A 27,163-nucleotide genomic window follows, 5' to 3' on the forward strand; every position below is an offset into this window, starting at 1 on the left:
GGAATGTTGCAATAAACATCTTTATAGATAAATCATTGGATATTGGTACAAAAATAACAGTTGGGAGAATTCCCTGGTAGTGAAGTTGCTGATTCAAAGCCCTTTAGTCACTGACATTGTCAAATTACTCTCTCCAAAAAGGTTACAGAAATCACATTCTCTTTGAACAAGCATTTCCTCGCATCTTGCCAACACTCGGTATTGACAAACTTCAAAGTCTGTGCATCTAGGAGATTGAAAAAATGGCGTCTCGTTTTTATTTGGGTCCCTGTAATCGCGGGTAGGGAGGGCAGCAGTGTGCGGTTGCTAGCCTTACACGCTTTGAAGTTAGATTAGACCCCCGGGGTGATCATAGCTTCTCTCCTTCAAATGTGTGACCTTGCGCCCCGTGGGTGTGTTTCCCCGTCTTCAGGACTAAATGAGTTAACTTAGCAACACAAGGCTTCGTCCGCTATCACCTGCATTCGTCCTCATCAACCGCGCTTGCTCGGCTACTTCATCGTCGACGCGCTCCTCCTCCCAGCCAAGTTTCGCCAAACTCCTGTAGCTTGGAACTCGAAATGAGGGAAAACTTGGCTCTGCCTTTCAAAATCCTCCCCTATTTTCCGCCCACCCTCGCTTCAGAACTGCTACTTTGCAGACCAACGCAGAGGTAGGCGTTGCCGTCGGTAAACAACTTGCGAAGCGGACACGGCACCTCTCGGCGTCCGGGACCCACGGTGCAGAGCGAAGGGAACGCTAGGCCACAACTAAACACTATGTCACCCGCAGCGCCCTTAGGGGGATGTTGGCATCGCTCAAAGGTTTCAGAGAGCACAGCCTTAAACACGAAGCCCTGACCCACCCCCTTCACGCACGCCCAGAACCGGCCCTCCCAACCCCAACCCCCAAGCAGGAAGTGACGTAGCCAAGTCAGTCCGTCTTCTTCCGCCGTCCGCGGCCCAGGCCAGCGCGGGGTGTGCGTCGGCATCGCGGCCAGCAGAGGGATTCTGGGTAACGGCCCCGGCAGGCTGGGGCGGCTGGCCCCGCGCAGCAGGTTCCGCTCACGCCAAGCCCGTTGGCAGTGGCGGCTCTAGGGCTGGGGGCAGCCGGACATGGAGCAGCCGTGGCCGCCGCCGGGACCTTGGAGCCTCCCTCGGGCCGAGGGTGAGGCCGAGGAAGAGAGTGACTTGGACGTGTCCCCCAGTTCTCCCCGCTGCCCGCAGCTGCCGGGCGGCGGCGCCCAGGTGAGAGGGGTCCCGCGTTCGGGGGCGGGATGGGGAGGTGCCGGCCTGGGGACCAGCGCGGCCCTGCCCCTGCGACCCTCCCTGTACCCTGTTCTGCGTCCCCATCTCACTCCCGGGGGTCGGGGGCTTGATGCCATCCCGCGGCTATTGTAGCATCTTCTGAGGGCTTCTGAGAAGGGCTGGCCGTATATTCCCAATCTCCACCTCCACGCACACCTTTTCACCTTGGCTAATTTCTTCCCATCCTGGAAAGATGTTCCTTCCCCCTTCCCCGCCCCCCCCCCCCCCGACAGCACCCAGATTTGGGGCGGCTAACGCTCTAACGTTGACCCTTTGTCTCCTCGTGCGTGTTTTTACCCGAGCACTTTATCCTCTTGAAGGCTCTAATACTTGTGCCCACTTAATAGTTAGGAACAGCGAAGGGTTGGTTGTGTTTCAATAATTCACTGAGCTCCTGACTTTATACAAATTTAGGATCCAATTTCATTGACTTTGGACATCCGAATAAATTCCGTAAAACCTCGCTTTTGAGGGGGGTGTAAACCCGTCCCATTAATGTGACCATTTCCCCTCCAGTTAGGTTTTTAGTTTTGCTCCACATCAGTCTCCAGTGAAAACACATAGGCACACGTTTGTCCTTTTCTTCGGAGTTCTTCCTCAGATTCCCGGTGCTACTTGTGGGTTTCAATCCAGCCTTCTTTCCTCTGAAACTTACCCAAATGAGGTACCCTTTGGGATTTTTCTGAGTCCTGTCTTAGGGAGTGCTTACCTACTCATCACCTTATCCCGGTTTTTCTCCTAATCTGGGTGTTTTGGAAGAATATTTTAAGAACACAGACTAAACACTAATATGTCCGGAGAAACGGTTATGGATGTCTCTACTTTCCGGGCTTCTTGCAGAGTAGGGTCCCTAAGAGCTTAATTGAATTAACAGATTTTCTCTAGGCACATCTTGCTGTTAGCAAAGATGAGTGATTTAAATCATTTGCTAATAAGTGTAAGGTCCTGTGCCCAGTACACTGGGTTAGTTGGCTTCAGGGAGAAAAATGCTGTTTCATAACCATAGACTGTACTTCGGCCAGCCAGTCTCTGGGAAAGTGCAAGGCATTTTTTAGGAGGACAGAATGAGAGTCGACAGGTTAGTAGTCACCCCCTAATTATGGATTGCTAGTGTCATCTTTATATACAAAATGTGTTATGTGAGCATATAATGAATGTGTTATGGAGGGGGAAAAATGAACAGCAGCTGCTCTTGTCAATTTTGAAGGCATATGGAGAGAAAATAAAAGGTCTCCAGCATTTCAGCGCCTTGTGGTTGAATCACAAAAGTAACCTAAGATAAACTCTGAACTTAAAAGAATATGTGTGAGGGGCGCCTGGCTGGCTCAGTCGGAGGAGCATGCGACTCTTGATCTCTGGGTCGTGGGTTTGAGCCCCATGTTGGGTGTAGAGATTACTAAAAAGATAAACTTGAAAATATCTGTGTATTAACTCTTTACTTAGGCACTTGGAATTACAAGCTTATTTAGCTGGAGGTATTTTCTAAGTAAACAGGCTTACCTTCTTCATTAAACGTGATTTCTCTGAGACTCTGTAGCCAGTTAGTGGCAGAATTAAAACTGGCACCCACTTCTGCCTTCTACTACAGTGTTTTTTCCTACCTGCTGCACTTCCCATCCTGTGATGTCACACCACGAGGCTGGAACTACCTTTGGTGTTACGTTTTGCCAAGTGACTAATGCTAAGTTTGTCCATGTGTTTATAACCTACTTACTTGTCTTGCTGGCTTTAGGACTTAAGTTTTTGGATTGGAATATTTGGAAAGAATAAAATGTTAAGTTCAAATTATAAGCATTTTATAATCTTTTCAAAAAACAGCTTCGGTTTAATTTTACCAGACATGGGGAATCTAGACATCTTAATGTCATATGTGATGTACAGTTCTGAGATCCAATTAAAGTAAAAAGCAATTGGGAATTTAGAGATCCTGTTTGAGCATTTTTAATTGTAAAGTGATGTTAGTAAACCTAATGCCAGCAGTTCCTTTTTTGAATTTATGTTCATGAAAATATAGTCATGTTTAATGTTCCCCTAAAACCTCAGTATGTTCACAGGTAAAATATGACCTTTTTTGGTTTTTTTTGGTTTTTTTTTTAATCATCTCAATACATGTTGGATAGTTTGCTCAAATGCCAGATGTTGTCTGTATAGTCTGTGGAGAAGAGTTTCAACATGAATCATTTTTAGAATTTGGAAATAAGATTTCTGTGTTTGATTTGAGACATGAATATTTGCTCCCACACAATTTGAAAATGCAGGGCATTTCCATTTGTCCATATGCCTTTCTTAGTATACTTTTGTCTTTTCTTATAAGATAAATTTTATAGCTTCATTTTTCTCCTTTTCCTGGTTCCTGCTCAAGCATAGCTAGGCTACAGTTATTCTTGCCCCTATTTTCAGATAGCAAAATATGTATATCTATATATATTACTTGGTTGGTTAGGGCCTTGTGATACCTGGGCTTCAAGCCTACTAAATGAGTAAATAAAACACCAGAGTAGCAACAACATCCACATTTGCTGCAGTAGAAATCTAAGACTCGGCTCCAAAGTAAAGACCTTGAGTGCTATTTGCCTCAAATATTTGTAAAAATATTTGCAAAACGTATTTGCCACCGCTAGTCTGTTACAAGAAGTGAAGAATCGTTTATTCATCTAAGACTTACGGAATTCTAGCCCCTCGAGAAGCTGATAGTTGAGTAGACAATTAAGCACAATGTTGTGTGAAAACATCACTAAGAAGTATGCAGACCTTGGGTGGGGAGGGAAGGATTAGAGAAAATGTAAGGAAGTGATGCCAGAATCTGGAATGGAGGTAGGGGTTGGGGGGGTGAGGGGTTGCCACGGTGAAAGGGGTGGGCGGTGGAAAGAAGCAGCGAGCGAGGAGGAGAGTAACTGGAACTGAGTCTAGAGAGGTGGTAGGAAGTGAGATCATGAAGGACTGCGCCATGCTGCAGAGCTTGCGCTTTATCCCAGGACTCCAAGGATGAGGAAGATGATCAGATTTGGTTGTTGGCAAGATCACTCCAAGTCTGGTGTGGAGTGGAGAATGGCTTCATGTGAGAAAGACTGTATTTATATAATTGAGGTACGAAATTGTAAGGACTTGAGTAGTGGTGCAGGTTAGGGAACAGATCGAAGTAAAATTGTTCGGAATACGTAGTTTGAAACTGTTCTGCGTTTTGGCTGAGAAGTCTTAAAGAGTGCACCTTCAGCTTTTGTTTTATAGAGCCGAGGTATATAAGGAATTAAACACTAAAGTGCCCTACATGTAGTGGTTCAGTAAACATTGTGACTAATTCCTGTTGCTTATGAGTGGAACATAGGCAGTCGTCAGGGTGGACCAGTTTTGTTTTTTGTTTTTGTTTTTCTTTTTGGTAGCTCTGCCTGTTTTGACTAGGATTAAGTTAAAGACTATCTGTGTGATAGACAACAAAACCCTAAAGATCTGGTTTTCAGCATATTGTAAGGTGAGGAACTAGATTTAAGCTTTGGCTCCCAATTATTGTGCTGTTTCAGTACTACGAAGCTGTCAATCGAATGTTTCTTGAGCACCAGCTATGTGTAGAACAGTGTGCTGATGATCAGGCTTTTTGCCTGATGGCTGTCAAGGAAGTGGTATATAGATTAATAAAGGAGCTTAGAATCTAGTTGATGAAGAGAAGACCTATAATATAAAAGTATAACTCTGCATACACAGAAGGCAGAATACCTGTGTGCCAGAAAAGACTGTACAGAAATCCTTGACTGCAAGAAAATAAAACTGTGCTGCACAAACATACCCGTTGCCGTCTTCGTTTCTTACAATATCGTTTTGTTTCCAGATGTATAGTCATGGAATTGAACTGGCTTGCCAGAAGCAGAAAGAGTTTGTCAAGAGCTCTGTGGCGTGCAAATGGAATCTCGCAGAAGCTCAGCAGAAACTTGGTAGCCTAGCCCTGCATAACTCGGAGTCCTTGGATCAGGAACATGCCAAAGCACAGACAGCGGTATCGGAGCTGAAGCAACACGAAGAAGAGTGGAGGCAGAAAGAAGAGGCTCTCGTACAGAGAGAGAGAATGTGTCTGTGGAACATGGATGCCATTAGCAAGGATGTTTTTAATAAGGTACGACGTCTGATTGGGTCATAATGAAAGAAGAAATTGAGTGTTTGTACAGACCAGTTGTGCACATTTGGTAGCAAAGCGGCAGATTGCTGTGAATGGTGTACAGTTTTGACAGTTTATGAAAAGCGTTGGCTACAGGAAACCTGTATCCCCGTAGCGTCGAACGGGGGTGGTCGTGAACGCGACTGTGTGGCGCGGACCTGAAGCATAGCACGCCGAATGTGAGCGTTGACTGGAATCAGACCGCCTCAGACCTCAGCTTTGTCACATGCTGCTGCTTGTGACCTTGGGCAAGTCACTTAACCTCTCTAAGCCTCAGTTTCCTCAGCAATAAAGGGTGGGTATGAAGACTAAATACGGTAATGTCTCAAAAGCCCACGGGACAGGGCCTGGCATGTGGTAAAGCTCAGATGTTACGAGAGCTCTCTGCTGTTTCTGTCGGCTTGCTGTCCGCTGCATAATGCTGATGTGCAGATGCGGAGTCTGTTAACGAGTGTTTCACTGTTACTTCCTGGTGTGTATTTAGTAAACCTCGGGTAGTAATCCAGATTTAGCATTACCAACATAACCGAGAGGCAAAACCGGTACTTTTGCCAAGTTAGTAGTCATTAAGGGTAGTGTTCTGTTTCGCCCTCGATTTCGTGGGCTTTATCCTTTGTCGCGTCTGAAGAAGAAATGGGCAATGAAATGCATTTTTACTACTGTGCAAAGTAGTACTTCTTTTTCTTTGTAAACTTAACTCACAGCTTCAGGGATAGACTGTTCTTTCTTGTGTAAGTCCATATTCACTTTATCTTTAACCATCATTACTCTGTAGACTTCTCAGTCTATAACACTCTTGGTTTCTGTCCTAGCATCCACTCTCAACCTACCCTCTTAAGCGCTTTTAATTTCCTTCCCTTGGACCAGCGCTAGTTCTGCCGCAGCAAGTAATACGCACGGGCTAAATGTACACGACCAGCTCGATCAGTGCTTTATCACGTTGAGAACAATTGTGAGTGCAACGTGTTTATTACAAAAGACGAAACAAGGGCGCCTGAGTGGCTCAGTGGGTTAAGTGCCTGACTCTTGATTGCAGCTCAGGTCATGATCTCATGCTTGTGAGGTGGAGCCCTTCGTTGGGCTCTGTGCTGGGCATGGAGCCTGCTTGGGCTTCTCTCTCTCTGTCTCTGTCTTTCTCTCTCTCTTTCCGTCTCGTTCTCTTCCTCCCCTTCTCCCTTCCCCCCTCCCCCACTACTCTCCCCTCAAAAAAAAAAAATTTAAAAACAAAACAACACACGAGTATGTGAAATAGAATTGAAAGGCTTCCTTCACTTCCAGTTTCATTTCCCAGAGATAACCACTGTTAACAGTAAGTTGTATCTTTCTAGACTTTTTATGTACTCATGCCAGTATATATTTATTTACCCCTGAACACATACCAAGATCATTCTTTATCTGAATGATTCACTGTGTCTGTCTATATATATTGTTCCAAGGGGTGTGTCTTCTTAGCACTTACTTTATTGCTGGTTTGCATTTATACACCATAACTATTTAAAATAATTTTTTTCTTCCAGAGAGAATGGTCAAAGCAGTGTTTCTTTGTTTTATAAAGTTAACGTCTCCTAACACAGTGGTCACAAAGAAAATATTTTCATTTGTCTCTGCTTTTAATTGTTTTTGTTGTTGTTGTTGTTTGTTTTTGAACTTGGGTTATAACATAGCCTACATTTATACCACATTTTAATTAGGATTATCTTTATGTTCCAGTCATTTGCTCAAAATCGTACATTGATTTTGTCTGGGAGCTTGAGACTTGAGAGGACTGGTCTAGATCTGCGCTGTCCAACTCGATAGCCGCTAGCCACATGTACTATTGAGCGCTTGAAATGTGGCTAGTCCGAATTGAGATGTGCTGTAAGTGTAAAATACACACCAGATTCTGATAACTTAGTACAAAACCGAGTAAAATATTTCATGAATACTTTTTGCCTTGCTTACATGTTGAAATGATCATATGTTGGATATGTTGGTTGGATATGGATAATGGGTTACTAATTTCATCTGTCTCTTTTTGCTTTTTAATGTGGCTAATAGAAAACTTTATATTTGTGACTTGGATTATATTTCTATTGGACAGTGCTGGTCTAGATAGCAGGATATGTAAAAGAAAAAATGCTTTTATTTTGAAATATGTAAATTTGTGTGCTTTCAGATTATAAACTGGCAGAGCTGGTTTGCAATTTTCTTTTTTGGCAGTGATGATCTCAAGGTTTAAATGTGATCACAGAATGTTCTGAGAAACTGTCCTGCCAGTTTTTCTGGCTAGATAAAAACTTCATCTTGATCTGCTTTATGACTTATTTAATTGAAAATAAGCACTTCCTTAGTAGAATTTGCACTTGATTTCAGAATCAAATTGTTTGGCCTTTCCTAAGAAAAGTTTAAAACCAAGGGTCTATATTTTAGGTTTATGTCTTAGCCAAGAAGTTATATCAGATATACTTCATTCTCTATATGCTTTGAAAATCTAAGTTTATTTCCAGCAAGAACTCCGAAGATTAGACTAGAGCTGCAAATATTTAATAGCAATGAATAATGCAAATTTACATGCAATTCACGTAAAGGATCTCTCTGTGCTTTAATAGGGAATTTGTATGATTTCTAAAGTATTTATAATTTTCACACATACATCACTTTTTAAAACTGTCGAAACTAGTACAGAAAATTTTAACTTTTTAAATGAGTTTAACAGGTAAATTTAATGATATAATATCAGTATAATACTGTACCATCTTGTTATAGTGTTTATAGGAAGGATTGCTAGGCATTCAGTATCTGAGAAAGATTCAGTTAGAATATAAAATCTGATTTTAACTTAAAGAATTTTTTTCTTAGAGTTTTATTAATCAAGATAAGAGAAAAGAAATAGAAGATGAAGATAAATCCAAATCATTTATGCAGAAATATGAACAAAAAATCAGACATTTTGGTAAGTGTGCTGCTTAGTTTTCCTTCTTTTATAAAGTGATACCATAAATATGTGTACAAAAAGTGTCTGTATTATAATGGGTACCAAAAAGAAGGTAAATGACAAAACTCCTTTTGGATAGCCACTTCTGGCACAGTTGTACAGCTCTTGTTTTAGACCCTTTTTTTGGATAATAAATAGATTGACAGCAAACTAAGTTGTGAAGAGCAGCAAAACTCAGTCTGTTATATAATGCTGCCCTCTAAGACCTAGTCTTTGTTTAACTCCACAGCATCTTTCTGTTTCCCAACTGGTCTTTGCTTTTCTCTTTTTCCCTCTTTGCTTCCATTGGCATCTGATTAGCATTCGTTATTTTCAGGTTTTGGAATAGGTGCTGTATAAGTCACGCAGATCCTTCAGCTGCTATTCGGATAAGTACGGTAATAGAAATATATCTACAGGGTACTGAAAACGAGTTTTCTCTATTGAAGAAAGACAGCGGGCTTGGGGTGATGTAGTGAAGAGTTCGCACAGGAGGTGACATCTGAGCTAGACTGAAGAACACATAGGAGGAGGTCCCCGTGTAGATGAGGGAGCAGCAGCGAGTGCAGAGTTGGGAAATAACATGTTGCACTGCGTAAGCAGTGTGGTGCTGCCGGGGAGAGAGTGCTTTTGGGAAGTGTTAGTGGTTAAGGTTCAAGGTCTGTATTTTGATCCCAAGTAACATGTTAATTTAGTCAACATAGTTTTCATTTATAGTATGTTAATCTTATTAAGTGACATTTGGAAATATATTTCCAGTGGTGTTTTTTTTCCCCTGAGCGTTTAGAATTTCATTCATCCTTCAGTTACGTTAAAACGGTTGCTACTACTTTGGATTTTTCCCCTTTTTCTGTAGTTCATTCATAAAGGATTCATTTTTCTCACTCTCTTTGTTTTAAAAAAAGAAAGGCTGTGTATTCGAATTAAGTAAAGAATAGAACTTCACGAAGCGAACAGGGTTTACTTTTTACAATTTTGTAAATGGGTCTTGGTTGTGACAGTGTGATTTGCCACTCCCACCTGGAGTCCTTGCTTCCATGTACTAGAAGAGCATCTTTTAAGGTGCTCTCACCCAGATGGCCTTCTGTAAGCTTTGGAGCCATGGGAAGCCTAATGGTGCAACATGGTCCCCTCATTTTTGCTGCAGACAGAGCACTTTAATAAGCAATTCTGTGTGGGAGAATAACCCAGCCTCAACAGGGTATTGTAACCCATCTGGCACTACGACTCTTTTAAGTCCTCAGCAAAACATTTAACCATTCCATAATACCTGCTTCTGGGTGGTGATGTTTATAGGACCAGTGAATTTCATGAGCCTCTTGTCTTCATGTCTTTTGTTGCAGAATGAATTTCTGGGTCAAGAAGTAATGTGATGTGGGCAATAACTCATTTAGTAGGACCACAGACGTATTAGTGGTGGAAGCATGGCACCACCAGGCGCTGGTTTCTGCTACTGGCAAATTAGGTATTGAGAGGCTATCCTGGAATATCCTTAACGGGGAGATCCCGTGCCATTGGATCTCTGCATGATCTCAAGTCTGCCACTGAGAGTCCTGAATTTATACAATATTATGCAAACAGGGAGGTGGCTGAGGAAAAAAGCTGTCTTGACCTCCATACATAGAGGACTAATAAGGAGAGGTTTTGCCATTGCGTGTTGGGGCTTCCATTGTCTCATCCCGTAAGACTGATCAGAGCCTTATTGTCTCCAAAGTCAACCAGACCTCATAGCCACTCCCAGATTCACACTGTGCCTGGTTTTTGATGGAAATGCACGCTGCCTTTTTCCTTTGGAGGAGATGTCCTACTTGCCGCAGTTCCTTGGATCCCTAGAAATGTTACTAAGGTAGTAGGCTCCCAAATTTTCCATGTGTTTTTTTCCTACTTTCTGGCCTGCATATATCTTACCAAGACATCTGGGATACCTGCCACTTCCTGCTCACCAAGTTCTGTGGACTTGGACGTGGACCAGCTTGCAGGCGTGCGGGATGGTGGGATGATGGAAGTCCCTGTGGACTGAATTGTGGCACAGAGCAGCCAGAGACCTTAGGCAGCTCAGTGAAAGTGTAATGCTGTTCCTGCTGGGTGCAAGCAGATGTTTCTGGTGTTCTATGCTTATTATGGTGGAGAGTGAAGAAAGCATTTGTCAGGATTATGACTACATTGATACACTTCTTCAAAGTGTATCACATCTGGAATAGCAGCTGTAATTAAAGTTTCCAGCGGAGGCTTTCCAAACTTGGCTTGCATTCCCAACTCTTGGAAGGCACGAGCCTGAGACACAGAGAGCTGTGAAGGGCTCCGGTGACCTGACACCGGTTACTGCCCTGCGGTTTCATGTGTGCCTCACATTAACATTTCCATTGTGCTGTTTGTTGACCATCTTACTTATGTGACTTTACCATCTAATGATAAATGGTACAACCATATCGTGGAGTATTTTGAAGCAATGAAATCTTGGATTTCCCTCCCTACAGTTGAATTTAATTTATTAATTTAGTTAACTCGTGTTTTATAAATATACCAATTTAGCAGCAAAGTCTGTTTTCTTTTCAGTTTCCCAGAAGTTTTATTCCAAGTCCTGTGCGTCTCTGAACTCATTTTCTTTGTGATCATCAGAGCTGCTTTTTGATGATCTAACACGGTTTTTCATGGTACATCAGCTTTTCACTTCCAGCCAAAGTTAGCTGTGATTTAACATCTTTGAATCTATGTGGGATGTCGTCACTGGAATTTTTACTGAAAGATGTAAATGTTTGCATAAATACTCTGATGGGATTTTTCTCATTTGTATTGAAGGTAGATATTCCATTTCCTCAATGTAAGCGCTTACACATTGCTTTTCAAAACCACATTGATACCCTGTTTTTTGAAAAACATTTAGTATAAAAACTCCTGAATAGAATGTGGAGTGAAATGAATAGAAAACTAATATGCATGATATGATTCTAATTTCTTTTTAAATTTTTCCAGTGTTTATTTTTGAGAGAGAGAGCGAGCACAGGAGCAGGGGAGGGGGGAGGGACAGCAAGAGAGGGAGACAGAATGAGCTGTCAGCACAGAGTCTGCTGTGGGGCTCAGACCCACGAACCGTGGGATCATGACCTGAGCCAAAGTTAGACATTTAACCAACTGAGCCACCCAGGCACCTAATTTTATTTAAGTAATTAAAAATAAAGCCCGGGGCACCTGGGTGGCTCAGTCGGTTGGGCGGCCGACTTCGGCTCAGGTCATGATCTCGCGGTTGGTGAGTTCAAGCCCCGCGTCGGGCTCTGTGCTGATAGCTCGGAGCCTGGAGCCTGTTTCAGATTCTGTGTCTCCCTCTCTCTCTGCCCCTCCCCCATTCATGCTCGGTCTCTCTCTGTCTCAAAAATAAATAAACGTTAAAAAAAAAAAAAATTAAAAAAAAAAAAAAAAATAAAGCCCTGGGACCCCTGGGTGGCTCAGGCAGGTGTCTGACTCTTGATCTCAGTTCGGGTATTGATCTCAGGGTCATGAGTTCAGGCCCTGCACGCTGGGCGTGGAGCCTACTGAAAAACAAATTCCAGAAAGAAATACATTAAAGTGTTAACATTAACATTAATCATCTCTTGTAGTAGGATTGCAGATGATTTTCTGGATTTTTCAGATTCTTCACAATGAATGTACATCATTTTTATAACATGAAAAAGAAGTATTTTCAAAGGGTTTATCCTAAGAATTCAAGGATGGCTTAACATTGGAAAATTTATTAACATGATTCACCATATTAACAGCTTATAATAGTATCACCACAAGACTTGGTGATCAATTTGATGTGGGAGGAATGGAAATGTCTAGAGGAATTTCTAGAATTCTTGAGTGGGTGACATGGAGCCTGTGAAGCACTGCAGATGGCAGGGAGAGAAAAATGGGTTTGGTTCCAAATAAGAGGAGTTTATGTGCAAACGTGTAGGTAGAAACAGTTGTCTGGTGGCAGGTGACTGGAAATATAGGTGATCTGGGACTCGGGAAATACAGAAAAAGAGGTTATTTAACTTCCATTGAGAAATTCTCAACCTTGTTGGGATGTTTTCAGCAGCTAGAGATAGGAAAATCATTAGTGTGATGTGAAGGATTCAGATCTGTTTTTCTGTAAGTATAACGCCAAGAGGAAAGGGAAATCAGTAAGGTCGTGTGTCTTGGGCAACCGTTTTAGGAATCCGGTGGAATATCGAGAGCTGATGGATGGATTGGGATTTAGATGTTCAGGAAAATACATACGTGGAAGCACACAATTAAAGCATTCTAATTCATCAAGATAAGGTTTTTCGAGCATTCAGAGATTGGCCGGCCGGTTGAAATGACTATATTAGTCTTCTCCAAAGCGTCTAATATTCGCTGAAAGAGGGAATTGTTCCCTTTTGTGTTGATACTGCCTAGTATGTACCCTCTTGTCAGGCACTGTCCCCAATGCTTCATGTGTATTAACTCATTTAATTCTCAACAGAAACCCTCTGAATGAGATACTATTTTTAGCCCTATGTTACAGAAGAGGAAAAGGAGGCATAGAGCTAGCCAAGGCATAGGAGATGGTAAGGCCAGTATTCGGACCTAGGCCGTTTGTTTCTGAGTCTGCTTGTTTTAGTCACCACGAGAGATTGTGCTGCTCATAGTTTGTTTACAAATTGTAAAATAACGTCACAGTGATTTCAGGTATGTTGTTCCACTAAAGCCCTGGAGTTTCTTGAAGTATTTTGTTCATAAAATTCCACACTCTTTCCACGAAGGTGTGTGTGGGCTCTTGTAACCTGACGTGTCAGTCTCATGATAATCGGTATGCATTTTTGAAATCAACTGATGAGAGGTATTTCTCAGATAAAGAAAAGCTGTGGTCAACCTCAAGTATTTTGTCTTAGGTATTAAATGGATAGTTTAAAATTTTTTTTTTTCAACGTTTTTTTATTTTATTTTTGGGACAGAGAGAGACAGAGCATGAACGGGGGAGGGGCAGAGAGAGAGGGAGACACAGAATCGGAAACAGGCTCCAGGCTCCGAGCCGTCAGCCCAGAGCCTGACGCGGGGCTCGAACTCACGGACCGCGAGATCGTGACCTGGCTGAAGTCGGACGCTTCACCGACTGCGCCACCCAGGCGCCCCCAAAATTTTTAACATTCGATGACACCCTCATGATCCTATAAATGTCACTAACCATTTCGTATTATCCTTCATGTAAAAGAAACCAAAATGGATAGGATTTGGGTGCCTCAGTAAGTCATGATGCTGCCATGGAGAAGTAAACAGAAGCAGTGCTCTCTGTGTGGATGGTGGATAGAGTTGAAATACCTCTTCAGGACTCTAACAAAGCTAACGCAAAACTGCTTCATAGGATTTATTTTATGGCTTCAGGTATAAGAAATAAGGATTATGCTTTCTTTAGATCTGACCCTCAGAAGTTATTAGACTCTTTAACTGTAGCTTGAGAAGTAGTTTTAAGTAACTTTCAAAATCATTGTTTCTCAGAATTTAAAATGCCCTACTCACTCCATCTGAAGCATTGGGAAAATACTTAATAAAACTCTTTACGAGAAAATGCTAAAATGCTTCCTCCCTCCTTTATTTAAATGAGAAACAGTAGTCATTTCTTTTCAGTCGATTCCCATGTGTTGCTAAACGTGTGTGTGTCAAAAAGACATTTGTCCTCAGTTTTGTTCTTCTTTGTGTTCTAATGTGGAACTTTAACATATAGAAGTTCAATTTGTATCTAGAGGAAAGATGTCACTGCCAAACTATTGACACCACCTTCTAAAATTTCCAGAATGCTTCAGTGACATACAGACTTCTTTGGATGAGTCTTAAGAGTCTAAAGCTAATGTTGTTCTACTTAATTTATTCATGTGTCAAGCTTACTGGACAAAGTTAAAAGCTGAACGCTTTGCTGGTTCCATGATGGTATTGACTTTTTGGCCAAATTTCTTATTAATTTGGATAAAGATACAGATACACCTTAAGTAGTATTTGGATTAGCTTGATATTTTGAAGCAAAATGGCATCTGCTTTTAAATATGCTTCACTAATTTCTAAAAGGTTTTCTGTGTGTTATAAACATGACTAAATGGTAAAAGTACATTTACTATTATCATACTTGATTGGTTTTCTCTGCTGTCAACATTTGGCTTTATCAGCTTAGACATTTTTTAATAAATTAGAGATGATGGGGTTTTTCACTTTTATTACGTCTTTGCTAAGTATAGTTTCTTGAGGTTTTGTTTTCTTCTCCATCTTTCTAATAGAAAAATTTGTATTCTGTGAGTAAATAATATCGAGTGTCTTGAAATCATTTGTACGTACTTCCGCCTAGGATGACCAGCCAGTTTGCCTGGAATTTCAGGCATTCCTCAGATGCAGGATTTTTTTTACTTTAAATCAGTCGCCCTATTTTAACCTAATTATCTGAAATGAAACTTTCTGTGAATTTTGGAAGCTGTTTCCAGTATATTGGGTATTGCTTTAAAAGAGTTTTATCCTTCTTTCTTTGCTCTTTTACCATAACCTATTGCTGTAGTAATGTGAATTGTCTTTAAAGAGAATCATTTTAAAATACCATTTCTTTGTTTAGAAGAGTATTTGACAATTGTGATTTAATCCTTTTTTTATAGGTATGTTGAGTCGATGGGATGATAGTCAGAGATTTTTGTCTGACCATCCATACCTTGTATGTGAAGAAACTGCTAAATATCTTATTTTATGGTGTTTTCATCTAGAAGCTGAACAGGTACTGTGTCAACCTTGAGTTTCTGGGACCCTTAATTTAATTCTGATATGTTTTTTTGGTTTTTTGTTTTTTATGTTACTTCCTTTAAATGAAAACAGGAAGGTTATTAAATAGAATTATAATTTTTTGTTTTTAGACCTACTCGAGTTTACCGTGGGAACTTTTATAGTTGTTTTAGTTAGCATAAGGAAACTTTGCCAGTAGGCTTTTTTTGCTGCCTCATTTCTTTGTTCCAGTATACTCTAAACCTTTTTCTTTTTTAGCCTATTTGAAAATCATGTTTTAAAATCCACATAGTAAGCACAATGTCAAATATATTTCCAGAGGTATTTCTTGGTAATTTTAATGTCTGTTTTCAGAAAGGGGCTCTAATGGAACAAATAGCACATCAAGCTGTTGTGATGCAGTTTATTATGGAAATGGCCAAAAACTGTAATGTGGATCCAAGAGGGTGTTTTCGTTTATTTTTCCAGAAAGCCAAAGTAAGTAGCTATTTAATATTTTTAAATGGGAAGATTAAGGGGCGCGCCTGGGTGGCTCATTCAGTTGAGCATCCGACTTCAGCTCAGGTCATGATCTCGCGGTGTGTGAGTTCGAGCCCCGCGTCGGGCTCTGTGCTGACAGCTCAGAGCCTGAAGCCTGCTTTGGATTCTGTCTCCCTCTTTCTCTGCCCCTCCCCAACTCTCTCTCTCCCTCTCCCTCTCCCTCCCCAACTCTCCCTCTCCCTCTCCCTCCCCCTCCCCAACTCTCTCTCTCCCTCTCCCACTCCCTCCTTCCCTCAAAAACAAATATTAAAAATAAATGAATGGGAAGATTAAGCCTTAGCTGAGACCTCTTTGGTCCATATACATTAAAGGAAGCCACCCAACCAGAATGCCACAGGCTAAACCCTATAGATTTTATACCGGGGGAAAAAATTACATTGCTGATCTCATGCTAATTTAGACTTAAGGGAGCTCTATAAGAGGCCAGTAAGTATTGACTGCCTACGAATGCAAGGACTGCAGCTTAAGATGATGCGAGTATAGTGTAGGTACGGTAATCCTCCGTGTATAGAGCTCACAGTTTAACAAAAAGAAAATAAAAGAACTCACAGTTAAAGAGAAATGACTTTTGTAATGGAAAAAAACAAGAAACAACCTAAAAATTCACCAACTAGAGGAATGGATAAAAACAATCTGTGGTACATAAAATATTATGCAGACATTAAAATTTAAGAATTTTTAATGATGTGAGGAAATGCTTTGCTGTAAATCAAAAGAAGTGACATGTATTGGCCCTATTAAAGAAAAATAGACAAATCTTGAAAGATTAAATCCATTTCACACTCTCTACTAGATTAGTAATGATTGAAAAGTTGTACAAGAAGAACAATTAAGAATTCACATTCACTCTTGTAGAGGTATGAATTGGTGCAACCACTTTGGAAAACTTCCTAGTAGAGTTAACAAGTGCTAAAACCCAGAAATTCTAGGTGTATATGCTAGAGAACAGGTTTCTCAGCATGTGGTCCAGGGACACCCAACAGTCTTCAAGACCTGGTTTTGGGAGGCCTAGAGTCAAAACCGTTTCCATAGTGACACTAAAATGTTATTTGATACAGAAACAGATGTGGGAATCCAGCTATCTTCTGTTAAGCCAGACTTGTCAGTAAATATTTTTGTTTCAGAAATAGGGTTGGTTTTTTTTTTTTTTTTTTTTTTTCATAAAAGTGTTACAAATGTTTACATGTAATGAATTTGTTATATTTTAGATAATTTTTAAATGCCTGGGTTTTAGTTTCTAACACAGTGAACATTGACAAATAATGGCCGACATAAACAGGAGCTCTTCAGGTTCCTCAGTCATTTTCAACAGTGTAAAGGGAGTGGGGGTCCTGAGAGCATAAAGTTTGAGAACTGCTGCCCTTGAGAAGCAAGGCTACATGTGCAGATACAAAATGTTCAGAGGAGAATTGTTCATAATCGCAAAAGCCTGAGAGCAACCCAGGTGTCTCTTGACAGTAGAAGGAATAAACTGTGGGATGTTCCTTTGGTAAAATAGTAACCAGCGTCACTGTGGATGAAAAAGCAAAGAGTATCCTGTATTTTTTATGAAGTTTCAAAACAAGCAGAACTGAACAATATGCTGTTGAAGGATATGTGTGTAAGCAGTAAAACCAAAGAGGCAAAGGAGTGACTTGATACATTTCAGCATACACAATTAGATGTTAGAAGGAAATACACCAAAAACTTAACTTTGATAATATCTGGATGGGAGAATTATAAGTGATTTCCATTTTCTTTTTTATATAGTAGAGTGAAAATATTTTCTTTTATAAACAGGGGAAAATGTATTAAATGTATTGAACTTTAACGTATCAGAGTGATAGTAGCTCTACCTTAAATGTTGTAAACTCTTCTAAAGTGCAGCCTAAGTAGGACATTTCCCCAAAACAGTAGAGTTTTAATGGGTAATGATGGAGCTGGTATTTTAGTTACGCTTATGATGACTGTCCTAAATTTCACTTGACACATAGGTATAATAAAAGCCATACTTTCTTCTTTGCCTTACATTATTGGTTGTGTTTGGACTAGTGCTTAATAGAATAATGGAACATGGCCAAACCGTGTGTATCCTTTGAAATTTACTTTGTCAAAGTAGGACTGAAAAGTCTTTAATCGTAAACATTATGTTCTTCATAATTTTTTTTTAAGTTCAGGAATAACTAACTTTCATAGAGTGCTTACCTTGTGCCAGGTATTAGTCTAACAACTTTACATGGATTAGCTCGTTAAATCCTCATAAGATTTTATAAGGTGTATTATTTTCTATTTTACAAGTTGGGAAAGTAGCACAGAGAGACGAAGCAAGTGACCCGTGGGTTACTTCCGGCAAGAATCAGTCCAGTCTCTCCAGACCTCAATCCCCAGGCCTTAGGCACGCCAGCACTTGTGCCGCTTGGTTCCTTTAATAGCAGTTGCATAACCGTTTGGGAAGGGTTACCTCTGGATATGCAGGCTGACGTCCTGGGTGTCCACACAAGTGCCATACACTGATTAAAGTGAAATGCTGCAATTAAAGAAGTGGCTGCTGAATTCATAAACAGATAAAATGGCAGCACGGAATGTTGTCTGCATGATTTGTATGGATATAATGTTAATAACTAATCCACAAGACCTAGACTACATGAAAGAAAACACAGCATTCCGCACAAATGGGCCCAGTGAGATCATGGAATGAGATTTTGACAAAATCTCTTCCATCGTTGAACTTAAAGCCTAAAGTCCTGTTAGTGTAGGGTATGTGCCATGTCATTCTTTACCTGCAGGGGAGACTTAAGTGGAGGCAACTGCCAGTTGGGTGTTTTACATCAAGAATCTTGCTTGTATTACGTACATCATTGGAGGGAGTTCCCCTCCTGCAGCATACTATTCATACTTTCTTCTCTCCATAATGTTGAAGAGGTATTTGCTTCACTAAAACACTAAGATGCTTCCGTAATGGAGGTGAATATTGAATTTTATTTAGTTTTCATGGTTTTACAAATAGGGAGTATAGAGTTGGAGAATTATTATAAACAGGTAATCGATGGAGAATTAGAACGTTTTAAGAATAGCCCTTGGTTGTTGCTTGGCAATGGGAAGGGATAGAATGAATATGACAGGTTAAATGAGACTTACTTTGGATCCTGTCAAGAATCTAGAAATATGGAGAATACCTACTTTCTTTTGTTATATTTGTGTGTGCGTGCGCGTGTGTGTGTGCGTGTGCGCGTGCTGTTTATTTTGCTGGAGCAGAGGGAAATGGACGAAGCCAATTCTTCGTATTCCTGTGAAACTGGTAGTTTTCACAAATCTGACAAGGATCTTGGTGTTTTCTACATACATTTAAACTATTCACCTTATCTTTACTTCCTTCACTTCAGATCTAATATATGTTTGTTAGAATTTACTGTGTGGTCTGGAAGTCTTAAAAAACAGTCTTTGCTTCTTTGTGTTTTCTAGGCAGAGGAAGAAGGTTATTTCGAAGCGTTCAAAAATGAACTTGAAGCTTTCAAGTCAAGAGTCAGACTTTATTCTCAATCACCAAGTTTTCAACCTATGACAGTTCAGAATCATGTTCCCCATTCTGGTGTTGGATCTATAGGTTCGTTAGAATCCTTATCACAGGTAAGTTGGAAAAGCAAATACTTTATAAACTTATTAGCTCACACAATTTTTCTTCTTTTGGACTATTCTTCTTACATGTAATATATGTGAGGTCATTTTAAATATTTTCGCCTCAAAAGATAACTCTTTCATCTCATGCCATGTTTGGTCACTAAATAAATGTCTTCCCTCCCTTGGGGATTTAGACACCAAATTCCACTCCTTCAAATATAGGAGAGTTGTACCTGAGCATTTTTTTTCTAACGTTTATTGATTTTGAGAGAGTATGTGTGCGCGAGCAGGGGAGGGGGGGGGGAAGAGAGAGAGAATATCCCAAGGAGGCTCCGTGCTGTGAGCACAGAGCCCAACACTAGGGCTCGATCTCATAACCTTCGAGATCATGACTCGAGCCAAAATCGAGTGTCAGACGCTTTAACCGACTGAGCCACCCAGGCCCCTTGTACCTAAGCATCCTTAAGGGCAGGTGTTACCTATTGATCATCTCAATCCTAAACTTCTCAGCATGGCTCCTGAGTAGCCCCTCATTCTCAGTGGAACTATACTGTGAAGAATTTCTTAGGATGAGTTGGCTTCAGAGCATACATCTCAGTGGCAACCAAGGTGATTTGTTCCATGAGTTTATTTAACATTGTCTTATTAAATGTTGGCGTCGCTTAGCAGAGGTAGCATGCTTAGTATGTCAGTGCACCTTATGCTAAGCTGCTCTTTCTAGTAATATGCATCAACTGTCTAAGCCTCTGCAACAAGATCAAGATACAGCTGTGTCGCTTATGTCAGAAGGAGAGGTTAGGCCAGTGGTCTGATACTGTGGATTGCAATTTTAAGTTACCACAACAAAATTGCTGCCTGTGCTAATTGTAGTGGCATTGTAATTGAGCTCAGTCATCTCTCATTTCCAGACCCCAAGATTCTAAGACCAACTTTAGTCAGGTTAGTCTGTTGACTACATAGTGAAAAGGGAATTCTCATTCAGAAGACAATGTGAGGAGAGCCCTGTAGTTTTAAATCTCATAAAGCAGTAGGAATTGAGATTTTCAGTACCTATACCTATGACTATAATTTCACCATTTCCGTTACATAAATTGTAGGCCAAAGTGACAATTTAAGGACAAGAGTTGATAATAACTCAGCCAGAAATATTAATTCTCAAGGATAGAAATAATGAAGATCTTGATTTTTACATAGTTAGTAATGTTACCTCTTAGATAGATAAGCAATATTCCCCCTTGATCTGTCCTGCAGAGTATCTCTTAATGTCTTTAAATAGGGTAATGATTTCCTCTTCTTTGAGAAATAGCCCACATCTAACTAGTCTTTCCGAGGGAATTTTATGACTGTAAGACACCATCACATCCAATATATACAATATATAAATCTCCTAAAATGAAGATACCCCATAATGAATACAAAGGAAAAAAGAGACTTGGAGGGACGTCATTGATTCTGAACATAAGAGGGAAAAGATCTACGTTAAAAGAGAACTGGCCTCTGTTACCAAAGAGCTGCTTCTGGTCTGAGAGAACTAAGTTCTTATTGCACATACCGGTAGCAGCTGAGGCCTGCCGCTAGGCGTTCCTTGCTGTCACATTTGCGAGGTGCGGGGCTGAGATTGTACAATTTTGACACTTTGAAATTGCTGGTATTATCGGGGTTGTTCAGACTTAATTCCTCTGGGCTAACAGACTGTTCCTCGTGGTTGGAAAAGTTGAGCATTCTGCGCCAGTCCCCCTGAGGGAGGGAAGGGCTGTGTAAAATTTCAGCTGGATGCACCGAAGGACTTTTGACTGGTTGAGGGGAAGCTTTTGGAAGAAAAGCTTACCATAATGATAATATCCCATTTTTATTATCATCAGTCTGTAGATTGCAAAATACCTTCATATGTTGTTTCGTTTAATCTTCTCAAAACCCTGTGATTCATTTTCATTCATTTTTATGGATGAGTGAACTGAAGCTCACGGAGGTTAGGCAGTCGGCCTCAAGTCAGTCCAGCAGTTGATGCGGCTCATCACTCCGGTCCCGGATCTCTGTCCCCTGCACTGCTCACTCACCTGCACTACAGACGGTTGCTGAATCGCACGCTAGGAGCAGGACGAAATACGCAGTCATGTCCCCTTGGGAGGAACTGGTCACTGGGACGAGAAATGTGTTGGGAATGCTACTAGATGAGAATATGGGGTAATCAGTTCAGTTTAAGTGTGGATTAGGTTAGGTGTGTTCATTGCTTTTTGTTTTTAAGTCTCTCCGTAGATTTTACAGTTCCTGGGGAGATGGATATTGAGTTCTGGAGGTCCTCTCCTGTCCAGTCTTGGTAGAGTAATTGTAAGCTCCGTTCTCAGGGCCTTTGGAATTGGGCTTGTGTTGTCAGTAAAGGTCTTAGCTCTGTTTCTTTGGAGAATGGGATAATGTAATGAGGGTTTAATAATTTTTTATAAAACTTTAATTTGGGTAACACTTTAGCTTTTCATTTTTTTTTTTTTTTTTCAGTTGACAACAATCTTGTCAAATAAGCCAAATCCCCTCATCCTTAGTTTTGAGAGAACTAATCAAGGCCTCTTAGAGGTGTTGTGACAGTTACCCTAGGTTTTTCCTGTAGACTAGCTTTTTAATCTACTGCGGTGTGCTAAGTTTTCTCTTCCAGGATTACATTGCATTAGGTGGCGATGGCAGGACTCGAACTGAGGTCTAACATCACGTAAGTGTTCCAGACCTCACTCAGTTGTTTGTGCCATTGCCTTCATCAAGACTTGATTGGGAATAATCCAACTTCTGGCTAGCTTTTTGACTTTTACAAATAACGGAATTACACATATTTACTAAGAGGATCTTCTGAAAACCCCGCCTACTTATGAGATGGGAAAGTTTACGGCATCTATCTTCTCTTTGGGCTGTTTTCCTCATTGGTGTTCATTAAATAAACAGATGAGGGGCGCCTGGGTGGCTCAGTCGGTTAAGCGTCCGACTTCAGCTCAGGTCACGATCTCACGGTCCGTGAGTTCGAGCCCCGCGTCGGGCTCTGGGCTGATGGCTCCGAGCCTGGAGCCTGCTTCCGATTCTGTGTCTCCCTCTCTCTCTCTGCCCCTCCCCCGTTCATGCTCTGTCTCAAAAATAAAATAAACGTTAAAAAAAAAAATTAAAAAAAAAATAAACAGATGAAACTGGGTGTAACAGTAGTAAAACAGAGTAGCTGGCAGATATTCAGAACAACTGCATAGACAAAATTGACTCCTTAGGGAAGAATTTCCTAAAGTCCTGGGTCTTTAAGGGCTTATGTCCCTAGTCATGGTGCTTTAACAAATAATGGTTTTGTTTTTGCATTTATTAAATAAGGTTTTCTTCTTAGCTTTAGAAACGAACAGATAGAATATTTAGGAACTACAAAAATTGAAATTAAAATGTTCTTTTATTCTCAATTTTTAATACATGGATCTAAGTACCTCTCAAAAGATTAATAATTTCTCATTTGAATTTGTTTTTAATCTTTGAAAAACCAAAATACACTCTGAAGGTAACTAATTTTTACTCGGTAATTGTATTTTTTTCCTTATTCAAGTGTTTTGCATTTTTACTATTTACTGTGGTAATTAGATAGTAATCTTTAAAACATTGCTGACTTAAAGTCATATCTTTTTTAAATTATCAATAGCTTTGTACACATAGTTACATGAAAGATGTACCCTTCTATGACTAAATAATTTAACTTGCACCGTTTTGTTAAAAGGGAAAAAAGTGTTTATTACATTTCTGTTTTTTACGTATGTCATCTGTCTTTGCCACATCCTCTTTGGATGGTCCTATTTTTTTCTTTATCTTCTTGGGTTTCAACCCAAGTTTGACTTCTGAGTCCATTTTCTTTCCCACATACGTCGCAGAGAAATAGACAGTGTGAAACTGAACGTGTAGTTGTATATGCTGGCATAAAACTGGTTATCATCCATTGTTTCTTCCCTCTATTTATGTTTTCCAGAATCCAGATTATCTTCAGTATTCTGTCAATACAGCTCTTTGCAGTTTAAACTCAGTGGTACATAAAGAAGATGATGAATCCAAAATGATGGACACTGTATGATTTGGTTAAGACTGCTGAGGCCAAGTGCTATTTTGTTACAAGAAAGGAAGAACTTGGCTATTTTCTTGACACTTTTATGGGTGCTGCACTTTATTTTTGTTCGGTTTTGATGGGAGGGGAAAAAAAGAGTACTGAAACGTTTTGTAAAATTTTTTTTATGTGCTGCTAGGTTTTTTGTTTTTTTTCTGAAGAGAGGAGAGTGATACCATATGTTGTGGGACGTCAAACTGGACTTTGGGTTTTTTTGGTTTTCTTTGGCTACTAAATTTGCCTTTAATCTTATTGTACTCAATTTTGGAATCAAAGTAGGAAAATCTGCACAAATGCAATGTTTACAAGAACCGGTTGATTCTAGGAGGCATCTGCTACAGTCTCTTTTTATATGGGTATGTACATGTCCTACGCTACAAAAATAATTAAAGATAAAATGTACTTGTATCCTGCTAATTTAGCTGTCAAATCTGGTGTTTCATCATATTAAAAGCAATAAATCAGTAGTGGATAATCTACTTTACTAAATAAGCTGGGTGGTAAACATTAAAACAAAGTCTTTCCCTTTAAAATAATATTACATTTGTATTTTCGACACCATCAGTTAAATCTTTGCATATAATACCATTTTTATATAGATACTGACTTTACCCCCTATGTATTCTTCAAGACTGTATTACTTAGAAGTTAATTTTATCCTGTTGACTTTTTAATATTAAGGGTTATAGTAATATAAAAAGTGATAAAGCTAACCTAGATTTTTTTTTTAATAAGATAACTTCAAGCTCACTCTTAATTTCTTTACTTGACATAGTTTGGGATCTCTCAGGGAGCAAGTTTTAAAAGAATACTAATGGCCTATAAGAACAAACAGGAAGAATATTCTGATTTTTAAAATCATGGTTGTTTGTTTCATTCTTTATGTAGCCCAAGGACTTTTTTAAAAGGCAGGAGAACTCCTGAAGACCTCACTGCCTCGAGCTGCCCAACTACTTACTTCTAAGAATTTGGTGATCCTTGTCGGTAATGATGGCTTTTACCACATTTGTCCTCGCTGTCCTTAGGTCAGTTACCATAGAATGCTTCTGAGCTTTACTACTTCCTATATAATTCACTTCAGATGTGCCAGGGCGTGTGATGACTTGTTTTATTTGGAAGTAGATGACAGTGCTACTTGTGCTGTCCTTGTTATTGAGGATGAATCTTCGGACTTAGGGGAATGTGGGCTTCCGTGTGTATTGAGTGTGGGCTGTGGCTGAGTCCCACTGAGAGCAGCAGCACACATCTGGAAGACGGCTGACTGGGATTGGGAGTCCGTGTCTCAGTTTGAGAAACCGCTAATGCTAAGGGACCCGTACGGTGATCAGACCTGTGACCGTAGCCTCGTTTGCACCTTGGTTTGGCTGAGGTGATAAGGCACGTGGCACCAGTAGAAATGGACTGGAATTACTGACTCACACTTCTGGAACATCACAATCTTCCTGGTTTTCAGAATAAAACTTCCTGTGCTTTTGATATAAATATATACGCTATAATAAAATGTTTGACTAATTTATACGGTAATATTCATCAGCCTGTAATTTTTTTTTTTTTAAACTAATGACCTAGTTATAGAAGTTTTTTCTTTTTTTCTGTTCTGGAGCAAGCTCTTGTTTTCCCTTCCTGTCAAATAGAGAATAGACACAGGAGCGAAATCCCTGATTTCACTGACATGTTTCTTGAGCCGTTACTTTCCATTCCTTAACTCCACTTTTCCCCAGGATTTGCCTGGAAGCACCCAGATTGTTTTGGATTTCATTTGCCGCCTTTAAGTTAAAGGTATTAAGGACTGACTATCGGTAGGAGAGAAGTGATCAGCACACTGAATAAGCTACTCCTGAAGGGTTGTTCGGTTTTGTTCTCTGAAACAGGAATTCTGGAAGAGCTATTTAAGGTGTAACTTGCAGGTGTGTGTGTGTGTATATGTTTTTTTTTTTTTTTTACATTCCAAGGGAAGTGTTCTGGGCTTTGAATGTAAGTGTGACTGGGTTTATTCTGGGAACCACTGAGGAGTGCCATAATTTGCACTTAAAGACTTTAACTTTCACATATTTAGTAGTACGTTAGTACAGAGGTTAGTACTGAGCACAGTAAATTGACACTTTTTATTTTTCTTTATTTTGCTTTAGTACCACAAACTACTTTTAAGAAAAATGTCCTCTTCTCTGTTCCTTAAGAAATAATGAGTGTACTAAGCAAGGGGATAATTCACATTTCAAAATGAACTTTGGTGGGCTGTCCAGACAGATGAAATGTCCCAACAGATGATTGAAAGGATCCATCAAAGACTTTTGTTTATTTGGTAAAAGTAAGCTTCTAACAAAAGATTTTTTTAAATTGGGTTGCTACCACTCTATTTACTGCCTGTTAACTCCGTGTCATTTTATCTATGGTAGTGGGGAGAATACGAATTTAAAATTATTCTCTACGAGATAGAGATGGGTAACATTCTCATCCAGTTACACCATTAGTGGGCTCTTTCAAATTGTGTGTAATAAGCTCAGTGTCCTATAACTTACCTTTAGGAAAACTGAATGTTCTTCAACAGTCCTGTTCCCCCTTTAAAAGTGAATTAACATGACGTGGCGCCTGGGTGGCTAGGTCGGTTAAGCATCCGACTTTGGCTCAGGTCAGGATCTTACAGTTTGTGAGTTCAAGCCCTGCGTCGGGCTCTGTGCTGACAGCCCAGAGCCTGGAGCCTGCTCGGACTCTGTGTCTCCCTCTCTCTCTGCCCCTTTCCTGCTCACGCTCTGTCTCCCAAAAATAAATAAACATTAAAAGTGAATTAACATGGGGTGCCTGGGTGGCTCAGTAGGTTAAGCATCCGACTCTTGATTTCTGCTCAGGTATGATCTCCTGTTTCCTGGGTTCAAGCCCCACATCAGTCTGCGCTGACGGTGCAGAGCCTGCAGGGATTCTCTTTCTCTCTTTCAAAATAAATAGACTTAAAAAAAAAAATTGAATAACGGCCTGGCCAAAGAACATGAATCTGGTTTAATAAGTGGATTTTTTTTATAGGATGAAAAAACTGTAGATTGAGACAAAGTGATCCTGAAGTTAACCTTGGGGTATTTTTTGAGAAAAATAAAGATGTCCGTTTACTATCCTCAAAAATCAGTCACGTATTTCAATTTTTAAATTGATTCTGGACAGAGATGCACTTGTCAGATTTAAGCTTAAGGCTGTTCATTTCGGTTTTGCATCAATGTGATACGCGTTTTAAAACCCTGAAAATCCTTTGCGTTGATTTCTGTAGTGGACATTTGTTACCACGTCACAGGTCTCCGAAAAGCAGACTCCTCGAAGAGGTATTTGCTTGCTTGCTTAAGCTGATGGCGGGGTGGCAGGGGGTTGGGGGGGGGGGGCGGTTACAAACATGAATAAAATGTTGATTATGAATTGCTTAGCGTCTAATAGTGAAGTCAAAACCATTCTCATACGCCTTGAAGAATTAGATTTGAACTTTTTTCTGAGTATGAAAATGATAAAATGATTGGATCGTTCACTTGGTTTCTTAAAACAGTATGGTTCTTCCTGCGGTTTACTATTCAAACACTTAAGAGTCTTTTGGTAAAATACGAAACATCATCAAATTGATTTCCTCGGGTAAAATCCTTCCAAAATACAATTTGGCATGACAATTTAACTTTACCCAGTGCTACGTATATGGGAAAACGTGATCGTTAGTTTACAAAAAAACAAAAACAAGGAGTCAGGTATGCACTCTACTGAGCATATTGGCTTTTACCGTGCTTTAAACATTTTAAACTAGTAACTTCCAAAATCAAAATCTTGAA

General features: G+C 40.1%; 1 protein-coding gene across 1 annotated transcript; it reads left to right on the forward strand.

The window, feature by feature from the left end:
- The first annotated feature begins 929 nt into the window (after positions 1 to 929).
- On the forward strand, positions 930 to 23,833 carry CDC37L1 (cell division cycle 37 like 1, HSP90 cochaperone). Its single transcript, XM_058695839.1, has 7 exons — positions 930 to 1,226; positions 5,110 to 5,391; positions 8,272 to 8,365; positions 15,004 to 15,119; positions 15,479 to 15,601; positions 19,106 to 19,270; positions 23,235 to 23,833. The coding sequence occupies exons 1-7, from the start codon at positions 1,095 to 1,097 to the stop codon at positions 23,334 to 23,336; spliced, it is 1,014 nt and encodes a 337-aa protein (XP_058551822.1). The 5' UTR covers positions 930 to 1,094; the 3' UTR covers positions 23,337 to 23,833.
- Positions 23,834 to 27,163: the final 3,330 nt, after the last annotated feature.

Source organism: Neofelis nebulosa, chromosome 12, assembly GCF_028018385.1.
Source record: "Neofelis nebulosa isolate mNeoNeb1 chromosome 12, mNeoNeb1.pri, whole genome shotgun sequence".
NCBI classification, from domain to species: Eukaryota; Metazoa; Chordata; class Mammalia; order Carnivora; family Felidae; genus Neofelis; species Neofelis nebulosa.